Here is a 25,501-nt window from a genome sequence, read left to right as displayed (position 1 = left end):
ATCCTGAGACTGGACAACCTGAGAATGGACATCCCCACATGGGACATTCTGAGAGTGGACATCTCCACATGGGACATATCCCCACACGGGACATCCTGAGACTGGACATCCTGAGAATGGACATCCCCACATGGGACATCCTGAGATGAGACATTCTGAGAATGGACATCCCCACATGGGACATTCTGAGAGTGGACATCTCCAAATGGGACACATCCCCACATGGGACATCCTGAGACTGGACATCCTGAGAGTGGACATCCCCACATGGGACATCCTGAGAGTGGACATCTCCACATGGGACATATCCCCACACGGGACATCCTGAGACTGGACAACCTGAGAATGGACATCCCCACATGGGACATTCTGAGAGTGGACATCTCCACATGGGACATATCCCCACACGGGACATCCTGAGACTGGACATCCTGAGAGTGGACATCCCCACATGGGACATCCTGAGGCTGGACATCCCCACATGGGACATATCCCCACATGGGACATATATTGAGACGGGACACACCCCCACACCCAGGACATCCTGATACGGGACGTCCCACAACCGGACTCGGGGTCATGTGACGGGGGGGTCATCATGTGACGGCATCATGGCGGCGGGGAGATGCTCGGTGTCGCCGCTCCCGCTCCCGCTCTCCCTCCTCCTCCTCGCCTCGACCGCCGCCGCCCTCAGTCCCCGGGACAGCGCGTCCCGAGAGCTGAAGCAACTGGGCGGCCTGTGGAGCTTCCGGGCCGATCGCTCCCCCAGCAGGGAGCAGGGCTTCGAGGAGAAGTGGTTCAGCGGCGCTGCAGAGTGAGGCCTGGGGTGGGGGCCGGGGTGGGGGGGTGAGGCCTGGGTGAGGGTGTGGGGGGGGTGGTGGGGTGAGGCCTGGGTGGGGGGTGAGGCCTGGGTGGGGGGGTGAGGGGGGGGGTGGGGGTCCTGGGGTGGGGGTGAGCCTGGGGTGGGGTGGCGATGGGGGGTGAGGGGAGGTGGGGGTGAGGCCTCGGGTGGTGGGTGCGTGGGGGGTGGGGGGGAGGAGAGAGTGGTTGAGGGGGGTTTGGGGGGTGTGTGTTGACGCGTGGCTGGGTTTCGGTTTGTGGTTTCTGAGGGATGGGTAGGGAACGAGGTCGGTAGTGTGGATTGGGGGGGCGTGGTGTGAGGGGTGTGAGTGTGTTGGGGTGTGGTGGGGGGAGGGGGTGGGGAGTGAGTGGCTAATGGCTTTGGGCTGAGGGGCACGTAGTCGGGAAGGGGGTGTGGAAAGAATGAGCAAGGATTGGAGGATGGAAGGAGTAGTGAGGAAATGCCACAGGAGAACCTTTTTCCCTGTGGCTATCAGACTGTACAACTCCTCCCCCTTCTGTCATGGGGTCGACTGCCCCCCCCCCCCCCCCCCCCCCCCCCCCCCCCCCCCCCCGACACTCCCGATCTATGCACATCCCTCATGCTGGACCTTTCCACTCGATTATTTAATTTAATGCTTGTGCAATATTACATATGTGCTGTGCAATAACTGTCACTTAAATTTCATTATTATTATTATTATAATGCACGTCAATGCCTTGTTACTGTATCTTTTGACTGGTGGCAGACCAATTTCCCTCCGAGTTAAATAAAGCTGTATCGTAGGATGTGAGGGTAGTTAATCCAGTGTTGTCCTGCTCCATCGCTCTCTCACACCCACCTCCTTCTCTCTAGTGCCCTTAGTTTCTTCTCTAGCATCCATGAAACCCCCAACATCCCCCCTCCCCCAATCTCTTGGGCAAGACAAGAATTTTAGTTGAGACGGGTAATATTGCAACTTCCCCCTTGAGATTATCTTTCCTGAAAATGTGATGTTGCAACCATCCCCCAGTGAAGAAATCCTAGTGTCAATATGCCTGCAAAAGCTCTGGTGGTAATCCTATGCAATTGTGCAATGCATTAAAGCAATAACTTTCATTTTATGTAGCAACTTCCATTATTTGAGAGATTGTAAAACATTTTGTCATCAATAAAACACCTTGAAGGGAAGCTGTTGGAATGTAGGAAACAGCAGTGAAACTTATGATTTCTTCATTCGCAATATGATAAATGATCAAATACTCTGTTGTGAGTAGCTGGGAGGGTAAATATGGAGTGAAAACATATGGAGAATGCACATGATGATCTGTAAATATTCTTTGAGCAAAAGGAAGAGTTTCAGTTTAATATTTCAACTGAAAGGCAGTTTTTTGGATGTTTTATCAATCATTTAGCACTTCGCTAGAATGTCAGGCTAAATATTGTAGCCATGTTTACCAACTGTTAAACTTGCTTTGTGCCTCCCTTGACCATAGGGATTAACCTGGGTGTGAACAATGCAAAATGTACCATGGTAGTCATTTTAATCATGCAGGAAGAAATGGGGGGCACAGTGGCTCAGCTTGTTGAGCTGATGACTCAGTGCCAGGGTCCCGGGATGATCCTGACCATGGGCGCTGTCTGTGCGGAGTTTGTACGTTCTCCCTATGACCGCGTGCTTTTTTCAGAATGCTCCAGTTTCCTCCCACAGTCCAAAGACATGCAGGTTTGTAGGTTAATTGGCTTCTTCAAATTGCCCCTCGTGTGTAGGGCATAGAACTAGTGTACGGGTGACTGATGGTCGGGGTGAACTCGATGTTTCCGCACCTGTATCTCTAAGTTTTTTTCTTAGACTGGGCCGGTGATCGACATGCCCGTTCCAGCAAGCTACAATGACATCACACAAGATCCCAATCTGAAGAATTTCATCGGCTGGGTGTGGTATGAGAATGAAGTGTGGGTGCCTAGATGTTGGATCTCCCCAGAAGCTGGGAAGAGAGTGGTCCTCTATGTTGGAAGTGCCCATTATTTCGCAGTTGTTGTAAGTATTCCTAATTATTCTATATAATGCTTACATTTGGAAATTTATTATTAACGTAAGTAAGAATTAAAATTCGATTCAATGGATAAAGCAAACAATACCATGAAATTATGGACATTTAGGTGATGATAAATGATTGGTGCAAGTACAGGTGTTTTGAAGTTTGAGTCTTGAAAGCTTTACCAATACACATTATATATGCATTCTTGGTCTCTTAGAGAGAATTACTTAAGTATCTTTTTTTTAGAACAGTTAATTTATAGCATTTGTTCAATTTTCAATGCAAGTATCTTTTTAAAAATCAGTTTTGTAACATGTAGATTCAGTAATTTGCAGATAATCGCACATAAGATGGTATAGATGATTTAGTGGATAATTAAGTTTGCTGAGGAAATTGTAGGGGTCCCAGCCTCAATCTCTCCAGATATCTTTTCTCAGGAGAGCAATCTCAGCCTTTCTGGTGTATCTTCACATCTAATGTCCCTCCGCGCTTTACTTTGCCCATTCCAATTCTTACTACAAAAAATGTAACACTTCACATTTTCAGCATTAAAATTGGGGATTTTAGTTAGAGAAGCTTGAAAGCCCGTGCCACCGGACTCGGCTTCCCCACTGTTGCCAGGCTTCTGAACAGTCGTACCATAGCGAGGGTATTGTCTCATTCGCTTGGGAAGCAGGAGACTTCTACACAGCCCCTAAAGCCTCCACCATTCTCTAATTTCTGAAAACATTGAATTAGTAGCTATGTTTTGTACAGCGATGGTTAGCAATAATAGAGTTTAGTAAATCCTCCTCCTTTCATGTTTTGCGAAATACTTTTGAATGCACTTGTCTATTCCTCTAGGCTTAGTGAAATCTTTAGTTAAAACACTTATGCTGCACTAGTCTTTTAACTAAAGATTTCACTAAGCCCAGAGGAATAGACGTGCATTCAAAAGTATTTCGCAATCAATATTCAGGTTTAGTTTAGAGATACAGCATGGAAACAGGCCCTTCGGCCCCACCAAGTCCGCAGCGACCAGCGATCCCCACACATTAACACTATTCTATGCACACTAGGAACAATTTTACATTTATACCAAGCCAATTAACCTACAAACCTGTACGGTTTTGGAGTGTGGGAGAAAACCGAAGATCTCGGAGAAAACCCACGCAGGTCACGGGGAGAACGTACCACAAGGAGAACTGTACAAACAAGCCATCTAAGTCAGGATCGAACCATGGTCTCTGGCACTGTAAGGCGGCAACTCTATTGCTGTGCCACCCTGATGCCCGATTGGCGTTTTGGGTATTCATTAGTTCAGTTCATTTAGATGGTTGCAAAATGAAATATTTTACAGCAATGTGATTAACGAGGCTCTGTCTTTTTGCAGTGGGTGAATGGTATTCAGGTTGCCTTCCACGAAGGGGGCCATCTTCCTTTTGAAGCTGACATCACTAAAATTATTCAGAGTAGTCCATCTCTTCAGCACAGAATCACTATCGCAGTAAACAACACACTTACGCCTTATACTTTACCTCCAGGCAAAATTGAATACATGACGGATACAAAAAGGTGAGACTAACTAAAATACATAATTAAGTAATTGATAGTAATGAGGATTTTTCTTTCCTCTGTGTTCTGGAATAATAAACTGGATGTGGTTTTTGGTCATGTTGGGAGTAATTCATTTCTGGCTTATGACTAAAATTACAGAACAGGCTGTAAATGCTAAGCGTGTCAGGCAGCATCTCTGTAAAGGAAGATGGTTAATATTTTTGGTCCCAGGTCCTTTATCAGAACTCTTTCCCAAGATCTGAATCATTAACTCAAAGGTCATTTATTATCACCTACTCTTTCCACCAACTATTTCTCCTTCCACGGATACTGGCTGACCTGCTCAGTATTTCTAGCATTTAATATTTTTACGGTGCTTTGTGTTTATTTTGGTATCGTGAGCCAGAAGATAAGAGTGACGAAACACGGTCTTATGCTTTTCATTTACCATCTGCATTATTTTACCTTTAGGTATCCTCGTGGTTATTTTGTGCAGATCATCCAATTTGATTTCTTCAATTATGCTGGGATTCACAGGCCAGTTCTACTATACACCACACCGAATGTCTACATAGAAGATGTAACGGTTGTAACAGACGTCGTGGGTGTTACAGGTAGATGATTAAACTTTAAAAAAAGAAAAAATAATTGTGTGTTTTGGGCATCACTGGTAAGGTTGGCATTTATTGTCAAGCATAATTGCACACAAAAAAACTACCCCCGTGAACTTCTACAGTGAGTTTGATCCTTAGCTCAGTTCCGCTGTCAGTTTGAATGTTCTCTGTGTGTCTGCATGGGTTTCCGCCAAATTCTCTAATTTCCTCCCACATCCCAAAGATGCCATGGTAGGTTAACTGGCTACTGTACATTAGGTAAGGACGGGACAGAGTGGAGGTTGATGGGCATGTGATAGTGTTTAGTTTACAGGTAATGAGGGTGGGAAAGCACTCCGAGGATCAATATAGACACTTTGGGCCAATTGGCTCCTCGCTGTATCAAAGCAGGTATATATGAAGCAGCTGGAGATGGTGCAAGATAGTCCTGCAGTCATATTCTGGTGCTGGGTAGATTGACCTCGAGTTATAGATTGTGAAACTAGTCCATGTTCTCCTCGGGTTACGGCAAGGTTCTGTTCCTAAGAACTACTTGCAACCAGAACAGTTCACAAGTAGGAAATGTGACCATGAACTGAGTTCCCACACGATAGAAGATGCCTGCAGCAGCCACTAATCCATCGCTCCAATCTCCCAAATGCTCGTCCGTATGTATGGGCGGCGCATAAGGTGGGGAGAACCTGCATATGACTCTCCTCTGATAGAAAAGATGCAGATTGGGTGGGTATTAGAGTTTAGAGATACAACATTGAAACAGGCCCACTGAGTCCACACTGACCATTGATCACACTAGCTCCCATTATTCTATGTTCCCCCACATTCTCATCCACTCCCTACACTCTTGGAAAATTTACAGAGACCAATTGTTCTACAAACCCGCACGTCCTTGGGATGTGGGAGGAAACCAGAGCACGCTGAGGAAACCCGCAAATGTGCAAACTCCACACAGACAGCACCCGAGGGTACGATTGAACCCGGGTCTCTGGCGCTATGAGGCAGCATCTCTAACAGCTGTGCCAATTGAATGAACTGGATTGGATTTACCTGTTTTCTGTGAATAGAGAATGCTGGCCATGATTTGACTTTATCTGGCATTAACTGCAAACCTATCAAGTACATTTTCTACCTGCTCCTATTAGCATCAAATATCTGATATTAAAAAATGAAAGGCTACCGTAAAGAAAATTACCTACTGACATTGTTGCCATATATTTGACAAGAACATGTGAGGCCCATTGAGGAACAGCAGCTCATATTTCGCTTGGGTAGCTTACACCCCCGGCCGGATGAACATTGACTTCTCCAACTTCAAAGACTTCTCTAACTTCAAAAACTTCTCTCCATCCCCTCCCCCTTCCCAGTACTCCCACCAGTCTTACTGTCTCTGACTACATTCTATCTTTATCCTGCCCACTAACCCTGACATCAGTCTGAAGAAGGGTCTTGCCCTGAAATGTCACCCATTCCTTCTCTCCAGGGATGCTGCCTGTTCCGCTGAGTTACTCAAGCATTTTGTGTCTACCCTTGACAAGAACATGTTGTGGTGCGACTTTTCATTGACATTTGTTACAGTTTAAGACTCCAAAGAAATAGCTTTCACTCTGATTTTCAGTAACTGTACCTGCTTTTCCTCTAGGATTTATAAATTACAAAGTGTCCATAAGTGGAAGCACACATTTTACACTGTCACTAACGTTGCGTGATCACAGAGGGCAAGTTGTTGCTTCTATCATCGATGGACCTCCATTTGGAGAACTTAAACTACTTGATCCTAACCTGTGGTGGCCATACCTGATGCACGAGAATCCTGGGTACCTTTACAACCTTGAGGTAAGGTTTGCAATATTTTCGGGACTCACTGTGTAAAAATAAATTGGTCTAATGATCTCTACATTTAACATTGGTGAGAGAGTTCTTCCCTACAGCAAGCAAGGATTTTCATTGTCCTGTACCTCACAATACCTGTACACACGACAATAAACATTGTACCTCACCATACTCCTAATTTCAGATAGCCCTTGCTTTCTCCCACCTTCCCCATCCTTCTTCCCAGCTCTCCCACAAAGCCTACTGTCTCCGCATCTTCTTTCTTTTTCCCGCCACCCCCCGACATCAGTCTGAATTCTCGACCCGAAACGTCGCCAATTCCTTTTCTCCATAGATGCTGCCTCACCCGCTGAGTTTCTCTAGCATTTTTTTGTCTACCTTCAATTTTTTTCCAGCATCTGCAGTTCTTTCTTTACCACTTGACTTAACCTCATTGTTCTAGTTTTCCAGTTCATATCCGGTGCATATTACAAACATGCACCCTTAACTCTTGAACTGGCAATTTCAAGCAATTGGGGCTTATTCCATCATACATTATTTTGGTTTGTAGAGCAATTTGAACCGTTTTAATGCAGTTTAACAGCATGTGGATGTTATCATTCATATCCTATCTTAATTTTACAGAGAAATAGTTAATTATTTGCTTACTTCTGAATGTAACTTGTAGCACGGTTGCTCAGGTTTTGGGCTAACAGCAAAATTGGTTAACGTATCATTAGTTTCCACATTTATTAAGACCATATTCTGTAATTTTTCTCCCACATCTTTTCATACAGATGAGCTATCATTGCTGAAGCAGCACCAGGTCCTGTCAACAATACAAAATTCTGAATGTTATTTGGTTTTATTCTGTAAACTACCGATTGTAGTATAACTTAAAATTTGGATCTATCAACCTAATATTTAATAAATGATAAACATTTTTTACCTAGGTACATATGAAGAGCAAAAATGATAACACTCTGTATGAAGATTTTTATACTTTACCAGTTGGAATTCGCAAGGTCCAAGTTACCAAGACCCAGTTCCTTATCAATGGAAAGCCATTCTATTTCCATGGAGTAAATAAGCATGAAGATTCAGATGTGAGTATGAGTATCTGCCTATTCATATTGTTTGTATCTTTTCTGTTTTGCCTTTACCGTCTTGTGGCATTACATGCGATTTTACGTTTTCAGTTTGGTCATAAACTATTTTATTTCTATTTCAACAAACATTGCTGACAGCAAAAATTAAAAACCATGCCGATGTAAAATGCACCCATTTAATAAATTTACACCCAAGGTAACATTTAACATTATGATAAAAACGTTCACATAATTGTAACTATCGGCGTATGGAGCTAGTCTTTATCTGCATTTTAGATTTGCAATTGGATAATTATTTGTTTCTGTTGCTGTCTAACTTCCTTTTGCAGTTAAACATTGTTTTGATCCTATTTCTGCATTACAGCTAAATAATTTCATTAGTCACAAGAGCAGGATGAGGCCATTCAGCCCATCAAGTCTATTCCGCCATTCAATCATGGCTCATCTATCTTTCCCTCTCAACCCCAATCTCCTGCCTTCTCCCCATGACCCTTGACATCCTTACTAATCAAGAATCTGTCAATCTCCGCCGTAAAAATACTTGGCCTCCACAGCCGTCTGTGGCAATGAATTCCACAGATTCGCCACCCTCTGACTAAATAAATTCCTCCTCATCTTTCTAAAGGGGTACGTCCATTTATTCTCAGGCTATGGCCTCTCTGATGAGTGATTGATCGTTGTGTATGTGACCTTGGGAATTATGATTCCTAAATAATTTATTTAGTTGCCTGAGACTCTTTTGAAGACGGGGGGGGGGTGTAAATCCTAAAACTGGAGAAGTTACCAGAAGCAGAATTGCCATTAAAGGGAAGTTTATCTAATTGTGTACATCAATCATCGGGTTTGCGGAGTAACGTAGAATAATGTTTTGCGAGCTTGACTTGTACGAAACCTTCATTAATCACCACCACCACCACTAGATGCGAGGAAAAGGCCTTGACTGGTCAGTGATTATCAAGGACTTTAACCTTCTTCGATGGCTGGGAGCAAATTCATTTCGTACGAGCCATTATCCATATGCAGAGGAAATTATGGATTTGTGTGACAAGTATGGGATTGTGGTCATTGATGAGTGTCCAGGCGTGGGCATCAAAAATCCGTAAGAACATTTCTTAAACTTTACAAAACAGTCTGGTAAAATTCTCATGAGATGCTCCACTGCGGTAAGAATATTCTGTTCGCTGTTAATCTCATATCATCTGAAAAGGAACTGTTGTAAAATGTATACAATTAATTGAATGCATGCAATCGGGGAGCCATAGTTAATTATGTTATGTTCGTGATCCCGTTGCATTTAAGTTGAAAAGAATCCGCATTTGCTTTAAATGGAAGAGAGGCGCAAAAAGCTGGAGTAACTCAGCGGGCCAGACAGCATCTCTGGAGAAAAGGAATAGGTGACGTTTCGGGGTCGAAAGACTCTTCGGCAGACTGAGTGACGGACAGGGAAATGAGAGATATAGACGGTGATGTAGAGAGATATAGAACGAATGAATGAAAGATGCACAAGAACGTAACGATGATAAAGGAGCAGGAAGAATCACAGATAGGGAGCAGCGAGAGAAGATGGGTAGTTTGGCACATTGGTAACTGCAAAGTCAATAATCACATTTCATCTTAAGGGCCAAACCTGATCATTTTATTCTTTCCCCATCAATTTTGAAAGCTTTTTTCCCCCCGTCTCTGAGCGAAAACATGAGATGGCGGCTAAAATATGTCGCATTCTCATTGAAAATAATTAATCTGGAAAGTAATCCTTTAGTATCATTGAATATGGCAAGCCACATGAAATAATGTGAAGACACAAATTATTATTAATTAAAGCTTTATTTCAGACACAGGTCCATATAACACAACATACAGTATAAGGAGATACAAAAATACATTAAAAATTGCATATTAGCCTAAAAGATATACAAGCTATTGCACCAATGCCATCTTAGCCTAGAAGTGAATCTATAGCAGCTTTACAGAGGGCTGACTAGGGCTTGAATTATGTGGTTCTCTGACTTGTCCAGGCGACACATAAAACTAAACATCAGCTGTCTTAAGAGTGCCTCACAGGTTGGCACTCTAGTGGACACAAACAATTGACTGGCACTATGTCACCTAGGGACACGAAGCAGCAACCTCATTGCATCATTGTATGCTACCTTGAGCCTCTGCATACTCTTTTTCTTATAGTTAGACCACAATTGAGCAGTATATAACAATATAAAACATGATATCTTTGGTTTAAGGCAGAATCTGCAGTTCCTGCCGCACTAACTGTCATGCAATATAAAACCTAGCCTTTCTCATAATCGATATTTCATACGTCCAAAGCTTAATGCTAACCTCTTATTTGCTTTCTTTTAGCCTGAGCTTTGGCAATAAATCCCTCGCTCATCATTTAGCTGTAATGAAAGAGTTGGTGCATAGAGATAAAAACAGGCCCTCGGTGGTAATGTGGTCCGTAGCTAATGAACCTGCATCTGCGTTACCTCAAGCAGACCACTACTTCAAGTAAGTACTGAGATGATCATGTGCTCTTAATTACTAAATCGTTTTTTGTGTGAAATCTAGCCATATGTTTAAACGATCTTTATATTGTTCTTTAAAAACAGAACTTTAATTGCATCAACAAAAGCTATGGATCCAACCAGACCTGTCACCTTTGTAACAGACACTGACTACGAGACTGACAAAGGTGTGAGTAGAAAATTAAGTCCATTCAATGTTCTACATTTGTAAAGGTCCAATACACAAGAGTAAAACGTGTTTAATTTCTTTCACGTCGGACCCTGTGACCAGACCGCAATTTTATAAATGTTTATAAATCCTCCTCCACTGTCAGAGTGAGGCCCAGCGCAAATTGGAGGAACAGCACCTCATATTTCACTTGGGCAGCTTACACCCCAGCGGTATGAACATTGACTTCACTAACTTTAAGTAGCTCTTGCTTTCCCTCTCTCTCCATCCGCTCCCCCTTCCCAGTTCTCCGACCAGTCTTATCGTCTCCGACTACATTTTATCTCTGTACCGCCCATTCCCTTGATATCAGTCTGAAAAAGGGTCTCGACCCGAAACGTCACCCATCCAGAGATGCTGCCTGCCCCCGCTGAGTTACTCCAGCATTTTGTGTCTATCTGCATTTTTATAATTTGTGCTAAATGCCATGCCTGGAACTGAGTGAGCAGCAGCTTGATTACTGTGTAATCCTTAAGTTAACAAGGAATGTTCAAATGGTTACGTTTTGAGCTCTTACAAAATTGTTGCGTCCAATGTTCCAGATAAGAGGAATACTCTTGAAATGAATAGAGAATTCATTAATTGAATCCAAGAATACTAGGGGATGGTCGCTCTAGAGGGACGACAGGATAGATGAGTAAGAAAGAATGTAGGCAAAGAAATAGATGACTTGCATTTTGTTTTCCAATTCACAAGCATTTTAGAGGAAGTTTATGTACAAGAAATGACTAATCAATAGAAAATTGCTGTAGACTATAATAGAAAATTACTATAGAAAGTTTAACGCTCATTTGAAGGGCTAATAATATTCTATGACAGTGACTTTGCAGAAGCAGCTTTCACTCCTGTTTTGTTTAAATCTGGTACATTTGATTTCTAATGAGTATATTTCCATTGTGACTTAGATGGAAGATAGACACAAAATGCTGGAGTAACTCAGCACGACAGGCAGCATATCTGGAGAGAAGGAATGGGTGACGTTACGGGTTGACACCTTTCTCCCGCTGAGTTACTCCAGCATTTTGTTGCTATCTTTGATTTAAAGCAGCATCTGCAGTTCCTTCCTACACGTTGTGACTTAGAAGGATCTGTCACTGCAAAATGTTCTAAAATGGGTGGCCACGGTGGCGCAGCAGTATAGTCGCTGCCTTATAGCGCTGGAGACCCGGGTTCGATCCCGACTACGCATGCTGTCTGTACGGAGTTTGTACGTTCTCCCCGTGACGGCATGGGTTTTCTCCCACACTCAAAGACGTACAGGTTTGTAGGTTATTTGGCTTGGTGTATGTGTAAATTCTCCCTAATGCATGTAGGATAGTGTTAATGTGCGGGGATTGCTGGTCGGTGTGGACTCGGTGGGCCTGTTTCCACGCTGCATCGCAAAAATAAATAAATGAATGAAAAGGTGGTCTGTTTGAGATGTATGACAAGAGAACCTTTTTTAATGTTTGTTCTTTGAAACCTGTCCGAAGTGAGTTTGAAATTATTTATTGGAAAATAACTCTGGGATAAATGAAAGTTTGGTTATGTTTTCACAGGTCCAGTACACTGATGTTATTTGTGTGAACAGCTATTTTTCCTGGTACCATGATTCTGGCCATTTGGAGATCATTCAATTGCAACTTGCCAATCAGTTTGAGAATTGGTATAAAAAATACCAAAAGCCAATTATTCAGAGTGAATATGGAGCGGATACGATAGCAGGACTGCACAGTGTGAGTAACGAAAGCATGAGCTTGGCATTAAACATTTTGCATTTAAGTTTCTCCCCAAATCCCGGCTAATTTGCAAAAAGTTTGGAATGTAAAGCTAAAGCCTTCACATAATATCATTTATATCATGGCAGCTCTCGATTGAATAATGTAAACAGCGGTGGCTAAAATACTGGAGCAGTAATCCAGAAATCTGGACTAAAGGGCCTGTCCCACTGTACGAGGTAATTCAAGAGTTCTCCCGAGTTCTCCCCTGATTCGAGCTCGTGTAACGTACGTAGCGGGTACGTAGAGGGACTTGTACGAGTAAAAAGCATCACGAGTATTTTTTTTACTCGTAGACATTTATTCAGTTGAAAAAACGTCGCGAGTTTATCGGATTTCCCGAGTACCTACCGATACTCGTACGAGCCGCTACGTGACATCCACAAGCTCCTACGTACCCGCTACGTATATTACACGAGCTCGAATCAGGGGAGAACTCTTGAATTACCTCGTACTGTGGGACAGGCCCATAACAAACCAGAGACATAAAACCTTCATGGCAACTGTGAAATTTAAATTGTTAATTAGCCGGGATTTGGGGAGAAAGTAAAACTAGTCATCAGCAATGAACGCCAAAATAACTGCTGAAGTGCTAGTTAATGTTCTTCAGGGTAAGAAAATGTACCATCCTTATGAGGTATGGTCGACTTGTGCCCCCGTACCTGGCAAGCCATTCGGATCAAGGGCAAGTGGGGATCAGCAACGTGCTGGCCTTGTCATCAATGTCCACTCTTAAAGTGAATAAATTAAACTATCTAGAATAGTGTTGAGAGAAGAAGCCCATCTGATTGAGGGGTCTTTCTTTTGGCGAAGGTCATTTGCTGTATTTATCTCCACACTGAGCTGTCCTTCGAAATGGCCTTACCAGACACTCAGCGGTTCTTTGTAGGAGATTTCATGCAATTATATTGACCACAAGGTGTCGATCTCAGCACAAAGATTCAACAATGGCATCTGCACTACATATTTGGCTCTGCAAAATCTTTCTTACTCAAAATGTGAGGGTGTGTGTCAAACCTGTGAAAGTTATCATGGCCTGGTCAAACAATGACCTTGCTCATGCTCATAAAATAGCACCTTTCAGCCAATATCTGCAACTTCTCCCATTATTGGGCATGTCAGGATTCAGGACACACACACACAAAGGGTGTCAGCACTGATGATAGACACAAAAAGCTGGAGTAACTCAGCGGGACAGGGAGCATCACTGGAGAGAAGGAATGGGTGACCTTTCGATTCCGAAATGTCACCCATTCCTTCTCTCCAGAGATGCTGCCTGTCCCGCTGATTTACTCCATCTTCGGTTTAAACCAGCATCTTCTCAGTTCCTTTTAACACGGAGGTGTCAACAGATTAGTTTACAAGCAAGTGGAATTGGCCGTTCTCAAGATTGACTTATAGCATCAAGACAACGGGCTTGAGAGCCTTACTCCTCATTATAACCTTGCAGCCAAGGAATCAGTCATTTTCCATGTTGAAAACTATTTGGATTAAGGATTGTGAGAAACCAGGAAACTCAGCGGGACAGGCAACATCTCTGGAGAGAAGGAATGGGTGACGTTTCGGACCCAAAATGTCACCTATTCCTTCTCTCGAGATGCTGCCTGGCCCGCTGAGTTACATTTCCACCCATAGTTAACTTGCATCAAATGCTAGTAATGACTTAATAATCATAATGAGATTTACCATATAACAATTACAGCACGGAAACAGGCCATCTCGGCCCTTCTAGTCCGTGCCGAACACTTATTCTCCCCTAGTCCCATCTACCTGCACTCAGACCATAACCCTCCATTCCTTTCCCGTCCATATAACTATCCAATTTATTTTTAAATGATAAAATCGAACCTGCCTCCACCACCTCCACTGGAAGCTCATTCCACACAGCTACCACTCTCTGAGGAAAGAAGTTCCCCCTAAACTTCTGTCCCTTAATTCTCAAGTCATGTCCTCTTGTTTGAATCTTCCCTACTCTCAGTGGGAAAAGCTTATCCACGTCAACTCTGTCTATCCCTCTCATCATTTTAAAGACCTCTATCAAGTCCCCCCTTAACCTTCTGCGCTCCAAAGAATAAAGACCTAACTTGTTCAACCTTTCTCTGTAACTTAGTTGCTGAAATTTGAAGTAGATTTTATTGGATTATGCACATCTGTCTATAGGATCCACCAGTAATGTTCACAGAAGAATACCAGCGAGCTGTATTGCAAGAATACTTTAAAATGTTTGATGAAAAAAGGAAAGACTACTTAATCGGTGAACTAATTTGGAATTTTGCAGACTTCATGACTGCCCAATGTAAGTAATATTTTGTTATTATCTGATACTAATAAATTTCCCAGATTATATACACCCAACATGCTTTAGGTTTTGAACTATGCCCTCTGAATTGTTGCTCAAAGAATTCTGATGATCTACTCTATCAAGAAATAATTTGGCCCATGTCTATGCCAGTCCTTTAGGCAATATCGGTCCCCATTTATTTACTCTAATCTATTCCCCTACATTCCCATCAATCTCCCCCCCCCCCCCCCCCACTTCAAATTTTGCTGCTGACATATGCAATGGGCAATTTAGAATGGCACCAATGTGATGTGGGAGGATAACCACGTGGTCACAGGGAGAATGCAACCTCGACACAGGCGGAGGTCAGGATTGAACTGGGGATGCTGCTGCTGCAATAGCTGTGCGAACCCAGCAGAGGGGGCTGCAGTCTGGCCGGCTTCAAATCGTTTGTTTGTATTGTTACAGTGGTATTTTGCTGTATTGGTATTTTGCACATAGTTTCTGAGTCGGGGAGTGGCTCGTGGTATTTTGCACTTTAAAATGTCAGGCCATAGCTGGGTGGTAAAGCATTGCTCAATATTGCTCATGAAGCAGTTTGGTATCTGTTGGGAGATGCACAAAAGGACACAAAGTGCCCAAGTAACCTGGAGTAACGTTTCCAGGTTGAGACCCTTGTCGACGCGAAACATGACCTATCCCTGTTCTCCAGAGGTGGTGCCGGACCTGCTGAGTTACTCCACAACTTTGTGTATTAACCAGCATCTGCTGTTACTTTTTTTCTATGATTTTCTGCTTTATAAAGTGATATATTATAAAGTATTTTCTGCATTGCGAATCATTTTTTTTAAATGGATAAATCAGAGGAAGTTGAATCCTGAACAATTTTGGTGGAATAGGAGGGTATTATATGATATTAAAATCAACAAAACAAAAGAATCTGCAATTGACTTTAAGCGAAAAAACTGAATAGTTTGGAAATTGTAACTGCTGCTGAAAAATACAAGTTTTACATAACAGTCCCTGGTTAAGATATGCAAACATAGTAATGCAATGATATGGCTTACCTTGAGTAGTAGTAAACTTCCAATCATCATAAGGACATTCAGTATGAATTACCTACCTGTGGAGGACCTGCTCTTAAAATGCCTGGGTCTAATAGTTTTGTATTAGCAATATGGTCTAGTGACTTTTCACCTGTAATTTAACTTGGTTGTACATGTTCCACTTTGAGCTGGCTAATTGAGTCCTAATACGGGTGTCAGGAGTTATGGGGGAGAAGGCAGGAGAATTGGGTTGGGTTAGGAGGGAGAGATAGATCAGCCACGATTGAATGGCAGAGTAGACTTGATGTGTCTAATTCTTATGACTTAATACACTACTGAAAAGTCAATGAGAAAGCAAAATTTGAAATAGAAAATGTTACGGTAGCTGTAATCAGAAGTGCTTTCTTAGTCTCTAGAAGTCTTCCTGCTGATGGCCTTGAGGGGTAGTGATTCTAAAAAATCTGTACCTGACACTGAAATGTGGATGTGGGAGATTTCATTGACAGATGCTGAATAACTGCTTTATTTGCCTGCAGCCGTAACACGTGTGGATGGAAACAAGAAAGGGATCTTCACTCGTCAACGGCAACCCAAAATGGCAGCCTTCATTCTTCGGGATCGCTACTGGAAACTGGCAAATGAGGCCAGAAACATTTCTCAGAGGTACAATGGCTGTGGCCACCAGTGAATACAGAAGTAGGCACAGTGCTACGGGGAATTATGTATCAATTTAGGAAATGCGTTCAATTTCCTCAACATGCTTTGAAGAGAAGTACCTGAAGTTGTGGTGGTGACAGTGCTGGGAAGGACAATGTTTGCAAACATGTACTAGCTTAAGTTATAGCAGCAGAATTAGGCCATTCGGCCCATCAAGTCTGCTCTGCCATTCAATCACGGCTGATCTATCTTTCCCTCTCAATCCCATTCTCCTGCCTTCCACCCCTGACACCCGTACTAATCTGTCAATCTCCACCTTAAAAATATCCATTGACTTGGTCTCCACAGCCATTGGTCCTAGAGTCTCCCACTAGTGGAAACAGCCACTCTATCCAGGCCTTTCACTATTCAGTAAATTCCTTCTAAACTCCAGCGATTACAGGCCTAGTGCCGTCAAACGCTCATATGTTAAGCCAATCATTCCTGGACTTACCTGTTTTAAATGCTATTGAGTGTTCTTGAGTTGAAAAATACTTAAAGTCCAAGTATAAAAGTCTGAGGCAACCGTATCACTCTCAGCTTACACAAAATGTTCAGTACTTGCACAGGAATTGTAAAGTTCCCCAAAATAAATCCCCACTTAGTGAGTTTCAATCCTATTGTTTGGCAGGTTCTATTGCCAGTTTCAAAATGAAGAACAGGACATCTGCCAAAGGGATGAAAAAACATGTGCAGCCAAGCCTTCATTTCAATGACGACCCTATCCCCTGTAAAATAGGTAAGAAAAAATCTAGTTGGAAGCAGATTTTTACCAAACCAACCTTGCCTATCTGGTGCTCATTTGCAATTATTTTCCCAGCCTGGTAAAAACAACACTAGGAATTGTAACAGGTCAAATGGAATCAATACCTCAACAGTTTAGCTTAGAAATACAGCGTGAACACCAATACACCAAAGAACCCTTTGGCCCACCGAGTCCACGCCAGCCAATGATCCCACACACTAGGGGCAATTCACAGAAGCCAATTAATCTACAAACCTGTATGTCTTTGGAATGTGGGAGGAAACCCAACCAGTCACAGGGAGATCGTAAAGATTATGGTCAAGATTGAGTACGTGTCTCTGGTGCTGTAAGGCAGCAACTCTACTGCTGCGCCACTGGGCCTGCCTGTTTTGTATAAACTATTTTATAGGATTTTTTCAAAGTGATACTGAAGTAGCAGTAGACCAACCTTAAATAAAAATTCAAATTATAATTTACATAAGGTAGATGAGATTGGTGTTAGCTTTTGTTCAAAAAGCATATTCAAGGGCATCTTTAATGAACTTTTTCTAATAAAGCTGTTTGACTTAAGGGGCTGTCCCACTGCGGCGACCTAATCTGCGAGTTTAGAAGAGTTGGCTCTCGACTCAAACTCGCAGCATGGTCGACCCGTGGTCCTTCATGCTCGAGGGAAGTTCCCGCATACTTGCGGCCTCAGTTTGGTCGAGGAAAAATTTTCAGCATGTTGGAAAATTTTCCGCCATTAAAAATTGGTCGGCATGGTTCTTTTGAACTCGTAGTGCAGTGGAGTGGGGTCGCCATGTAGTTACAGGCAGTCGAGGGCATCCGTAGGCAATCTCCTTCGCTGACCAGGCATTTTAATTGGCTCATTGGAGTTTTCAGGACTAAGGAAAACCGACCGGTAATTTAAATGCCCGCTAAACTTTACTATAAGTTGTCTGGCTTCTTAAAAGTGTCTCCACTCCTCCCCCCCCCGCACTCTAAAGGATTTATCGTACACTGTGCAGCGGTCTTTTACCTTCCTGTTCATCGCAGGTGTGAATTTCAGACAGCGCTCCCCCGCTTTCCCTGCCCCCCGCCTTTGCGATGTGTTTGTGTGTGTGCGCGGTCGCTCGAGGTTTTCCAGGCGAGTGCCCTTGAGCTTGAAGGTCGAAGACAGTCGCTGTAAAGTCGCGTCAGTGGGACAGGCCCTTTAAGCATTCAAGAAATGTTACCTACAGCTTTACTTTTACTCTTTTTTTTAAGAATGCACTTAAACTGAACCAAGATTAAGAGATAAGTTACCAGTAATGGGAAATTGAATACAGTTACTCCTTCAACATGTGTGGCAGAATTAAGTTCATTTTCTTTAAATAATGTATTAAAGTTTGACAAACATTGTGCAATGTTTTTATAAAAATGTTTGCCACCAATAAAAATGTCAATGACTGAAAAATAGTTTGTCAGACAAAGCATGCTTTCATCATAAATTCTTACAGGTTCAGGTACTAAATTCCACATAGTTAAAATTTCAGCATGAACAGACTAATAGCTTCTGGAAATATGCGATTCATTGTACTCTATGGTTAAATTCATACGATGTTTTTTAGTCGCAGGAGAATTTAATCTAAACCTAATTAAATTAAAATCTTATTTGGTCGTATCACAGCTCCAGAAAACTATGGGTGAGTATATAAACAGCATTTCGTTCCACATCCTAATACGTGAAATTCACAGTATTATCCAGGAGTAATCCACACTCCTGGAATTGGTTATAACCAAGATATAGCATGGAAAAGCAATGAATGATTCAGGCAGGAGTTATTAAGTATAGATTCCTTAGTCAGTTTTCTGAGTTAATGGGTGCAGCAGCATATAAGAGCGAAGGAAATAGGCAACGTTTTGAGCCGAAACCCTTCTTCAGTATGAAGAAGGGTTTCGGCCCGAAACATTGCCTATTTCCTTCACTCCATAGATGCTGCTGCACCCGCTGAGTTTCTCCAGAATTTTTGTGTACCTTCGATTTTCCAGCATCTGCAGTTCCTTCTTAAACAAAATTCTGAGTTTATGGGTTGTTTTGAACAATTTTGCTTTCAGGAGTTATTAACAGTAGAAGCCATCCGACAAAATTAACATTCAAAAAGTACAAGACTCATGTAAATTCTACATTTATTTCATACCAAAAATTTTGTGCAATGAATACACATTCATACATATTTACAATTTTTGCCATGTAGCAAAATCATATTCCTGAACCTATGTATAAAAAACCGTTCTCGTCTGTGGCTGTGAAAGGGATCAATGCCCAGAGAGTCCACCTTTAAAGTTTTAACATGTGTGCTCATGAGCATGAAGCAGCATTAATAAATAACTCTGATGGAACATATTATACAGATCAAGAACATAGTACTTCTGCCATGCTAGATACAGTTTACAAAAATAAAGAGCATCTGTCACCCTGTCACTTTCATAATGACAATTTACTGTAATGAAAACCATTTTACTTCACTGTCTTTAATAGGGGCCCATTTGCCTGTATTGATACTGATACCAGTGATATGTAGTGATGAATCTAGTTATATTCAATTACAGTACATTATGAGCAGTAAACATGGGTTTCATGCTAGACAGTGCAATATTTTCAAACAATGGTGGTGGAAGAGGGTTAATACAATTAGATTTCTGAGACCTTAAATTTGTCCATCTTTCTACTGCTGGTAAAATGATCTCAATACCAGGAGATACACAAAATTCGAACCCAACCCAAAAGTGGCAAAAACCAATATTCAATTTGTTTTGTACCAAACATGTAGAATTGCAGTTACATAGTATATAGTTTTACCCCAAAACAGGATCAAGAATGAGCAGGACGTCCACAGTCAAGGTATAAAGTACCAGTATTATAAACACAAGTTAACTCCTTTGGAATTTTTTTCTTCTTTCTTACAGCTTATCGGGCCACAGGAATGTCACAAAATAGTACAATAGCATTCCAGTGGTCATGTAGAGCTCAAGACAGACGGGGACACTTACTAAACCCAGCAGCTTCAAGGAGCACAGATACAATAAATGTACTTCCCCCACATCCAGGATGCAAGCTTTAACTGTGCCCAACTTCCTCTGGATTATCAGCATTCTATGAAGAATGTAGTAATGGCATTTAACATCAACTAAACATTTACAGTGCAAGGATTTTTTTTAAAAAATCACACATTTAAGGGCACACAAAAAAAAAAGTTGCGAAAATACTGGCTCCATAAATTACTGATTGCATGTGCAACATCTTGCACGTTAACAAGCTTTAGCTTCAAAGTAAATTACTATGCGTTCGCTATACATGCAGTCCTTGATTGACATAGAACTCATCCTTTTCTGCTGATCTAAAACTGTCCCTTCCATTTTGATTAGACTATGCACATCAAGTAGGCACAGAAAGTTGACAATTGTTTGGATGACTCAACCATGTAAGATGGATCCTGTGCATATGTGCACAGTATCTGAGGTATACTAAAAATTAACACGTTTTTTTATGGAAAGTTGGTTCAAGGCATTAAAATTTACATTAGGAGAAAAAAAAAATTGGTTCAACTACCTCTGCAATAAACCAATATTTACCAGTTCAAAGTCGCAATTACATCATTTCATTAAACATTTTCACGATCTATGAAATGTAAAGTAACCTCATTCTAATGAGATCATAAGCTACTTTAAGAAATTCAAAACTGTTAGGATATCAATTAGTGCAATAGACCACAAGGTTGCTTGATGTGAATAATTACAGTGTTTGAAAAAAAGTTATTAAATTTGTTACAATCTCCACAACTTGTAGTTTCGGGGACATCATCATCATCATATTGAATTGAAATCTTTTATCTAGTGCAGCAATGAATACAAAATTAATCAGCCGGCATTGCACAGTGAATGCACATTTCCAACAATATTTAAGGAGCACCACAGCTTCAAAACCAGGAAAAGCCTCTAGGTCTAATTGTCATCGTGCTGAAAATGACAAACTTCCAAACAAAGCCCGAAGATGGTATTGAGCAAAATCGGGCGTTTTAAATGGTAGTTATTTGTTTGTAACGAGAGAAAATCCTTTATTTAAGCACTTGTCATGCATATTTTAATTCGTTTAATGGGACAGAATTGATTTTAAATACTTTCTTAATGCCAGATCAAACTTTTTAAATGTAAACTCCTCTTTCCATCCAGTCAGTCCAATTAATTTGAAAGATGTTTAGTTTAGTTTAGAGATCCAGCGTGGAAACAGGCCTTTCGACTCACCAAGTCCGCGCCGACCTGCTTCACGTTAACGCTATCCTACACACACTAGGGACAATTTTACGATTGCAATGATACCAAGCCAATTAACCTACAAACCTGTACGTCTTTGGAGTGTGGGAGGAAACTGGAGATCCTGGATAAAAACCCACGCAGGTCACGGGGAGAACGTACAAACTCCGTACAGACAGCACGCCTAGTCAGGATCGAACCTGGGTCTCTGGCGCTGTAAGGCAGCAACTCCTCCGTGCCACCCATATGTTTAATATAGCACTGGTTCTGAAATCAACTAATCTTAAACACAAACAATTGGCACAACTAGTGACAAAAAAAGGGGGCTTCAACGTAATAAAAACTTACATGAATTTACAAAAAAGGTTGTATACAGCACAACTAAATTCAAACCAAAAGGGGTCCATTAAATCAGGTCATGAAATACCCAAGTTTTAAACATGGGTCTAGATGACCACACATTTATATAGACATGGTCCTGTTGCTTCACTCAACAAATTTTCAAAAACTGAAATTAAAATAAAATTACTATGTCTAAAGTGCAATGTGGAAGTTCTTTTGTTAAAAAAAAGTAAACTATTTTATACTGCACTTTTACTAAATTACATTAAAAATATTAACAAATTCTTAGTCCCATTTTAGTCACCTGCAAAGATTAGAGCTTTTGTAACTTTACCGAAAATACTCAGATGCGTCATTTTAAACCATTAGCAAGCTGTGACTAGAGCTACCCAGCACTACGAATAATGCTGGTTTAAATACCTTTGTGGTACATTGTCGGCCTTTTAAAATAAAAACAAGCATGTACACAGATAAGGCCTACAGGACCCAAACATTTTTACATGGAAAGCCACTATTTAACATGTGATAAATTACTACTGTACGGAAAGAATAATCGGACTTGCAACACTCACACTGCCATTCAACCAAGATGTACATTTTTTTGACCCCACGTAAAAAAGCACCAAGACCCAGGACACCTGTTAACCACTTTCTGTGCAATACAAAACACTTGAATAGGATTAAAATAAAACGGCAAATTCCTCTGTAACAGAAGGCACTTTCAATCACAATTTAACACAATTTGCATTATTGGGAGAAGGAAAAGAAAGAGGAATGCTTAAAATTACAAATGCCACTTAGTGTATTTGTTTAAATTCAGATCTCCGAAGGAATGTGCACTACAGTTAAAGCTTGCTCTTTGTTGGTCTCTGTTATATCTGTGCAGGAGGGAGGATAAACCAACACCCAGGGCCCCACAGAAGTATTCCATTTAAAAAAATTGGTTCTCAATGACTTTGATTTCCATAATATCATATACACCTCTCTCTCTCTCTCTCTCTCTCTCTCACAAAAAAAAATGACTGCCAAATAGACATAATGAAAGCAGGCTCTCCAGGTGTTAGGCTTGCAGATCATACACATTATTCCTGTTTGGATTGGAGTTGCTGTTTCCAGGCCTCATTCAAGTAAACGAGTCGTTTATAGTTGATAATAAAGAGAATGATGTTCAGGACATATGTAGTAATGCAAATTATGCAAAAGTCCTTCAGCACAAAATACAGGATGTAACTTAGATACAGTGCGCCCACCACAGACACTATGGAGGTCGTCATTAGTATTAAAGCAGCCATTGCACTCACGGTCATACCTGCGGGAAAGAAAATAAAATGTTACTTCATGAACAAAAGTCATTCTTTGCTGTACAAAACAAACAGTTGTAAACATTTACAGAAGTAAATGTCGCTGCATTTAGCAAAACCATGATAAATATTCTGTTGTACACACAAATGATAGTGGGTATATTGAATGAGTTGCCAGAAAAGGCTATTCTTATAGAAACTTACAAAATTCTTAAGGGGTTGGACAGGCTAGATGCAGGAAGATTGTTCCCGATGTTGGGGAAGTCCGGAACAAGGGGTCACAGTTTAAGGATAAAGGGGAAATCTTTTAGGACTGAGATGAGAAAAACATTTTTTACACAGAGAGTGGTGAATCTCTGGAATTCTCTGCTACAGAATGTAGTTGTGGCCAGTTCATTGGCTATATTTAAGAGGGAGTTAGATGTGGCCCTTGTGGCTAAAGGGATCAGGGGGTATGGAGAGAAGGCAGGTACAGGATACTGAGTTGGATGATCAGCCATGATCATATTGAATGACAGTGCAGGTTCGAAGGGCCGAATGGCCTACTCCTGCACCTATTTTCTATGTTTCTATGTTATTCAGGCAGATACTATCACGTTGAAAAAACATTTGGACAGGTACATGGATAGGACAGGTTTAAAAGCATACGAGCCAAATGCAGGCAAGTGGGACCAGTGTAGATGGGACATGTTGGTCGACGTGGGCAAGTTGGGCCGAAGGGCCTCTTTCCACGCTGTATGACTGTCACGTCCGGAGGGTCTGTTGAGCCATTTGGATATTTATGGCAGAGAACAAGAACAGTTTGGCAACGACTCTGCTCAAAACGACAAGGATGTGTAGAGAATTGTGGATGTAGCCTAATCCATCACACAAACCTCCCTCCCTCCCCCCCACCCCCCTCACCACACTATTAAGTCCATCTAAACTTCACGCTGCCTCGGGAAAGCAGTCAACATAACCATTTACACCCCAGTCAGTCCCTCTTTTCTCTCCTCTTCCATTGGGTAGAAGATAGCAATGTATCATCAGATTCAGGAACGGCTTCTTCCCCTCTGTTATCAGATTACTGAACAGCCGTCCCATAAGCTGGGGTGCAGTCCCAATCTTCCAATCTACTCCAATGCGCGGGCCTTGCACTTTTTCTTCGTAACTAATGTTATAATGCTGCCACACAATTTTCAGCAATCTATTTTTTTTCTTTTTACACGACCCGTTGTACTTGTGTGTGGCTTGATGGAATAATATGATGTGATGGGATAGCAAGAAACAAGGCTATTCATTGTATCTTGGTATAGGTGACAATAATAAAGCAATACTAAAACTCAGTAGAAGCAACAAATATTATTCCCGCACCATTTACGTTGTCTAACAACCTGGCCGAGTATTCTTTGAACACCTATCCCAAGGCCATGGACACATACAACATCTTGTAGATTTTGAATGCAATACAACACTTCATTTTACACCATACAGAAAATGTGATCATTACTGCTTTGCAAATCCACATACAAATATGCAGTTCACATGGATTGCTGCGTTTGACTCTAGACAAATTATATTTGAATAGATATTTATCTCTGTGCTCAGGAACGTACAATGGGTCCAAGCCTCAAGTTTAAAATGGCCATGTTGTTCTGTCCAGTCCCCCCTGCCTCGCTGTTTGGCATTCCCAGCTACTCCAGCCATACAATTCTTCCTGAAACATTGATCTTCCAAGTCTGATTTGTTATGCATCTTCTCCTTCAATGGTTCAATGCCACTTTATTGTCACATGTACCTAGGTGCAGTGAAATTATTTGTTTGCATACAATTCATTAACAATCTTACTCTACATTAGACACAATCAAACTTAACGACAAGAGTGTAAGATGGTGGATTACACCGAGGCCGTATACAAGAGTCGCCACATTTCTGGCGCCATCTTGTACCCTCTACCTTTACCAAGTATATTAAGGGCAGAAGAATTGCTTTGTATTATCCTTTATCTTATCTTCCAGCTTTCTTACAACCCCCTTTTGCCCTCCTGCATTCCCTTTCCCTTTCACCCTTCTATACTCTTCACGATTCCAGCTGCCCACTCCTGACATATGCTTTTTTCTCTTGACCAGAGCCTCAGCATCTCTTGAGGGTCAGTGTTTCCTACTCGCGCCAGCCTAGCCTTTGCTCTTCACTAACAGGAACAGGCCCGGCCCTGAACTCTCACAATCTCACTTTTAAAAGCCTCCCACTTCCCAGATATACCTGCAAACGGCCTCCCCAATATCAATTCCCCCTAATCCCTGCCCTTTGAATGTTCCTGAAAAAGGACAGGGCTCGTCTCGAGCAATTTCCCATAACTAGTTAATGGTCATCGGTTCCACCAAGTGCTCTCCCACGTCACTCACCTGACCTGCCTTGTTTCCCAAGA

General features: G+C 41.8%; 2 protein-coding genes across 4 annotated transcripts in view; one reads left to right on the top strand and one right to left on the bottom strand.

Annotated features, from left to right (window-relative positions):
* The first annotated feature begins 592 nt into the window (after nt 1-592).
* The window catches only part of gusb (glucuronidase beta), a 36,131-nt gene continuing 11,222 nt past the window's right edge, over nt 593-25,501 (top strand). The window contains exons 1-14 of one of the 3 annotated variants that reach the window (XM_033046161.1): nt 593-813; nt 2,671-2,861; nt 4,235-4,416; nt 4,870-5,012; nt 6,649-6,842; nt 7,772-7,924; nt 8,848-9,026; nt 10,283-10,429; nt 10,531-10,615; nt 12,193-12,369; nt 14,572-14,707; nt 16,275-16,401; nt 17,066-17,173; nt 18,215-18,614. In XM_033046161.1, coding sequence (XP_032902052.1) covers nt 612-813; nt 2,671-2,861; nt 4,235-4,416; nt 4,870-5,012; nt 6,649-6,842; nt 7,772-7,924; nt 8,848-9,026; nt 10,283-10,429; nt 10,531-10,615; nt 12,193-12,369; nt 14,572-14,707; nt 16,275-16,401; nt 17,066-17,150 — 2,001 coding nt within the window. In that variant the 5' untranslated portion in view covers nt 593-611 and the 3' untranslated portion in view covers nt 17,151-17,173; nt 18,215-18,614. Of the gene's footprint in view, nt 816-2,670; nt 2,862-4,234; nt 4,417-4,869; nt 5,013-6,648; nt 6,843-7,771; nt 7,925-8,847; nt 9,027-10,282; nt 10,430-10,530; nt 10,616-12,192; nt 12,370-14,571; nt 14,708-16,274; nt 16,402-17,065; nt 17,833-18,165; nt 18,185-18,214; nt 18,615-25,501 lie in introns of those variants that run through there. The other 2 variants (XM_033046162.1, XM_033046159.1) reach the window with 2 other exon arrangements.
* vkorc1l1 (vitamin K epoxide reductase complex subunit 1 like 1) overlaps nt 19,311-25,501 on the bottom strand; it is a 40,936-nt gene continuing 34,745 nt past the window's right edge. The window contains exon 3 of the mRNA XM_033046163.1: nt 19,311-23,102. Within this exon, the coding sequence (XP_032902054.1) occupies nt 22,876-23,102 (227 nt within the window). The 3' untranslated portion in view covers nt 19,311-22,875. The remainder of the gene's footprint in view (nt 23,103-25,501) is intronic.

Source organism: Amblyraja radiata, chromosome 28, assembly GCF_010909765.2.
Source record: "Amblyraja radiata isolate CabotCenter1 chromosome 28, sAmbRad1.1.pri, whole genome shotgun sequence".
NCBI lineage: Eukaryota > Metazoa > Chordata > Chondrichthyes > Rajiformes > Rajidae > Amblyraja > Amblyraja radiata.
Note: the sequence above shows the minus strand (reverse complement) of the source record. Positions and strands in the feature narration are given on the sequence as shown.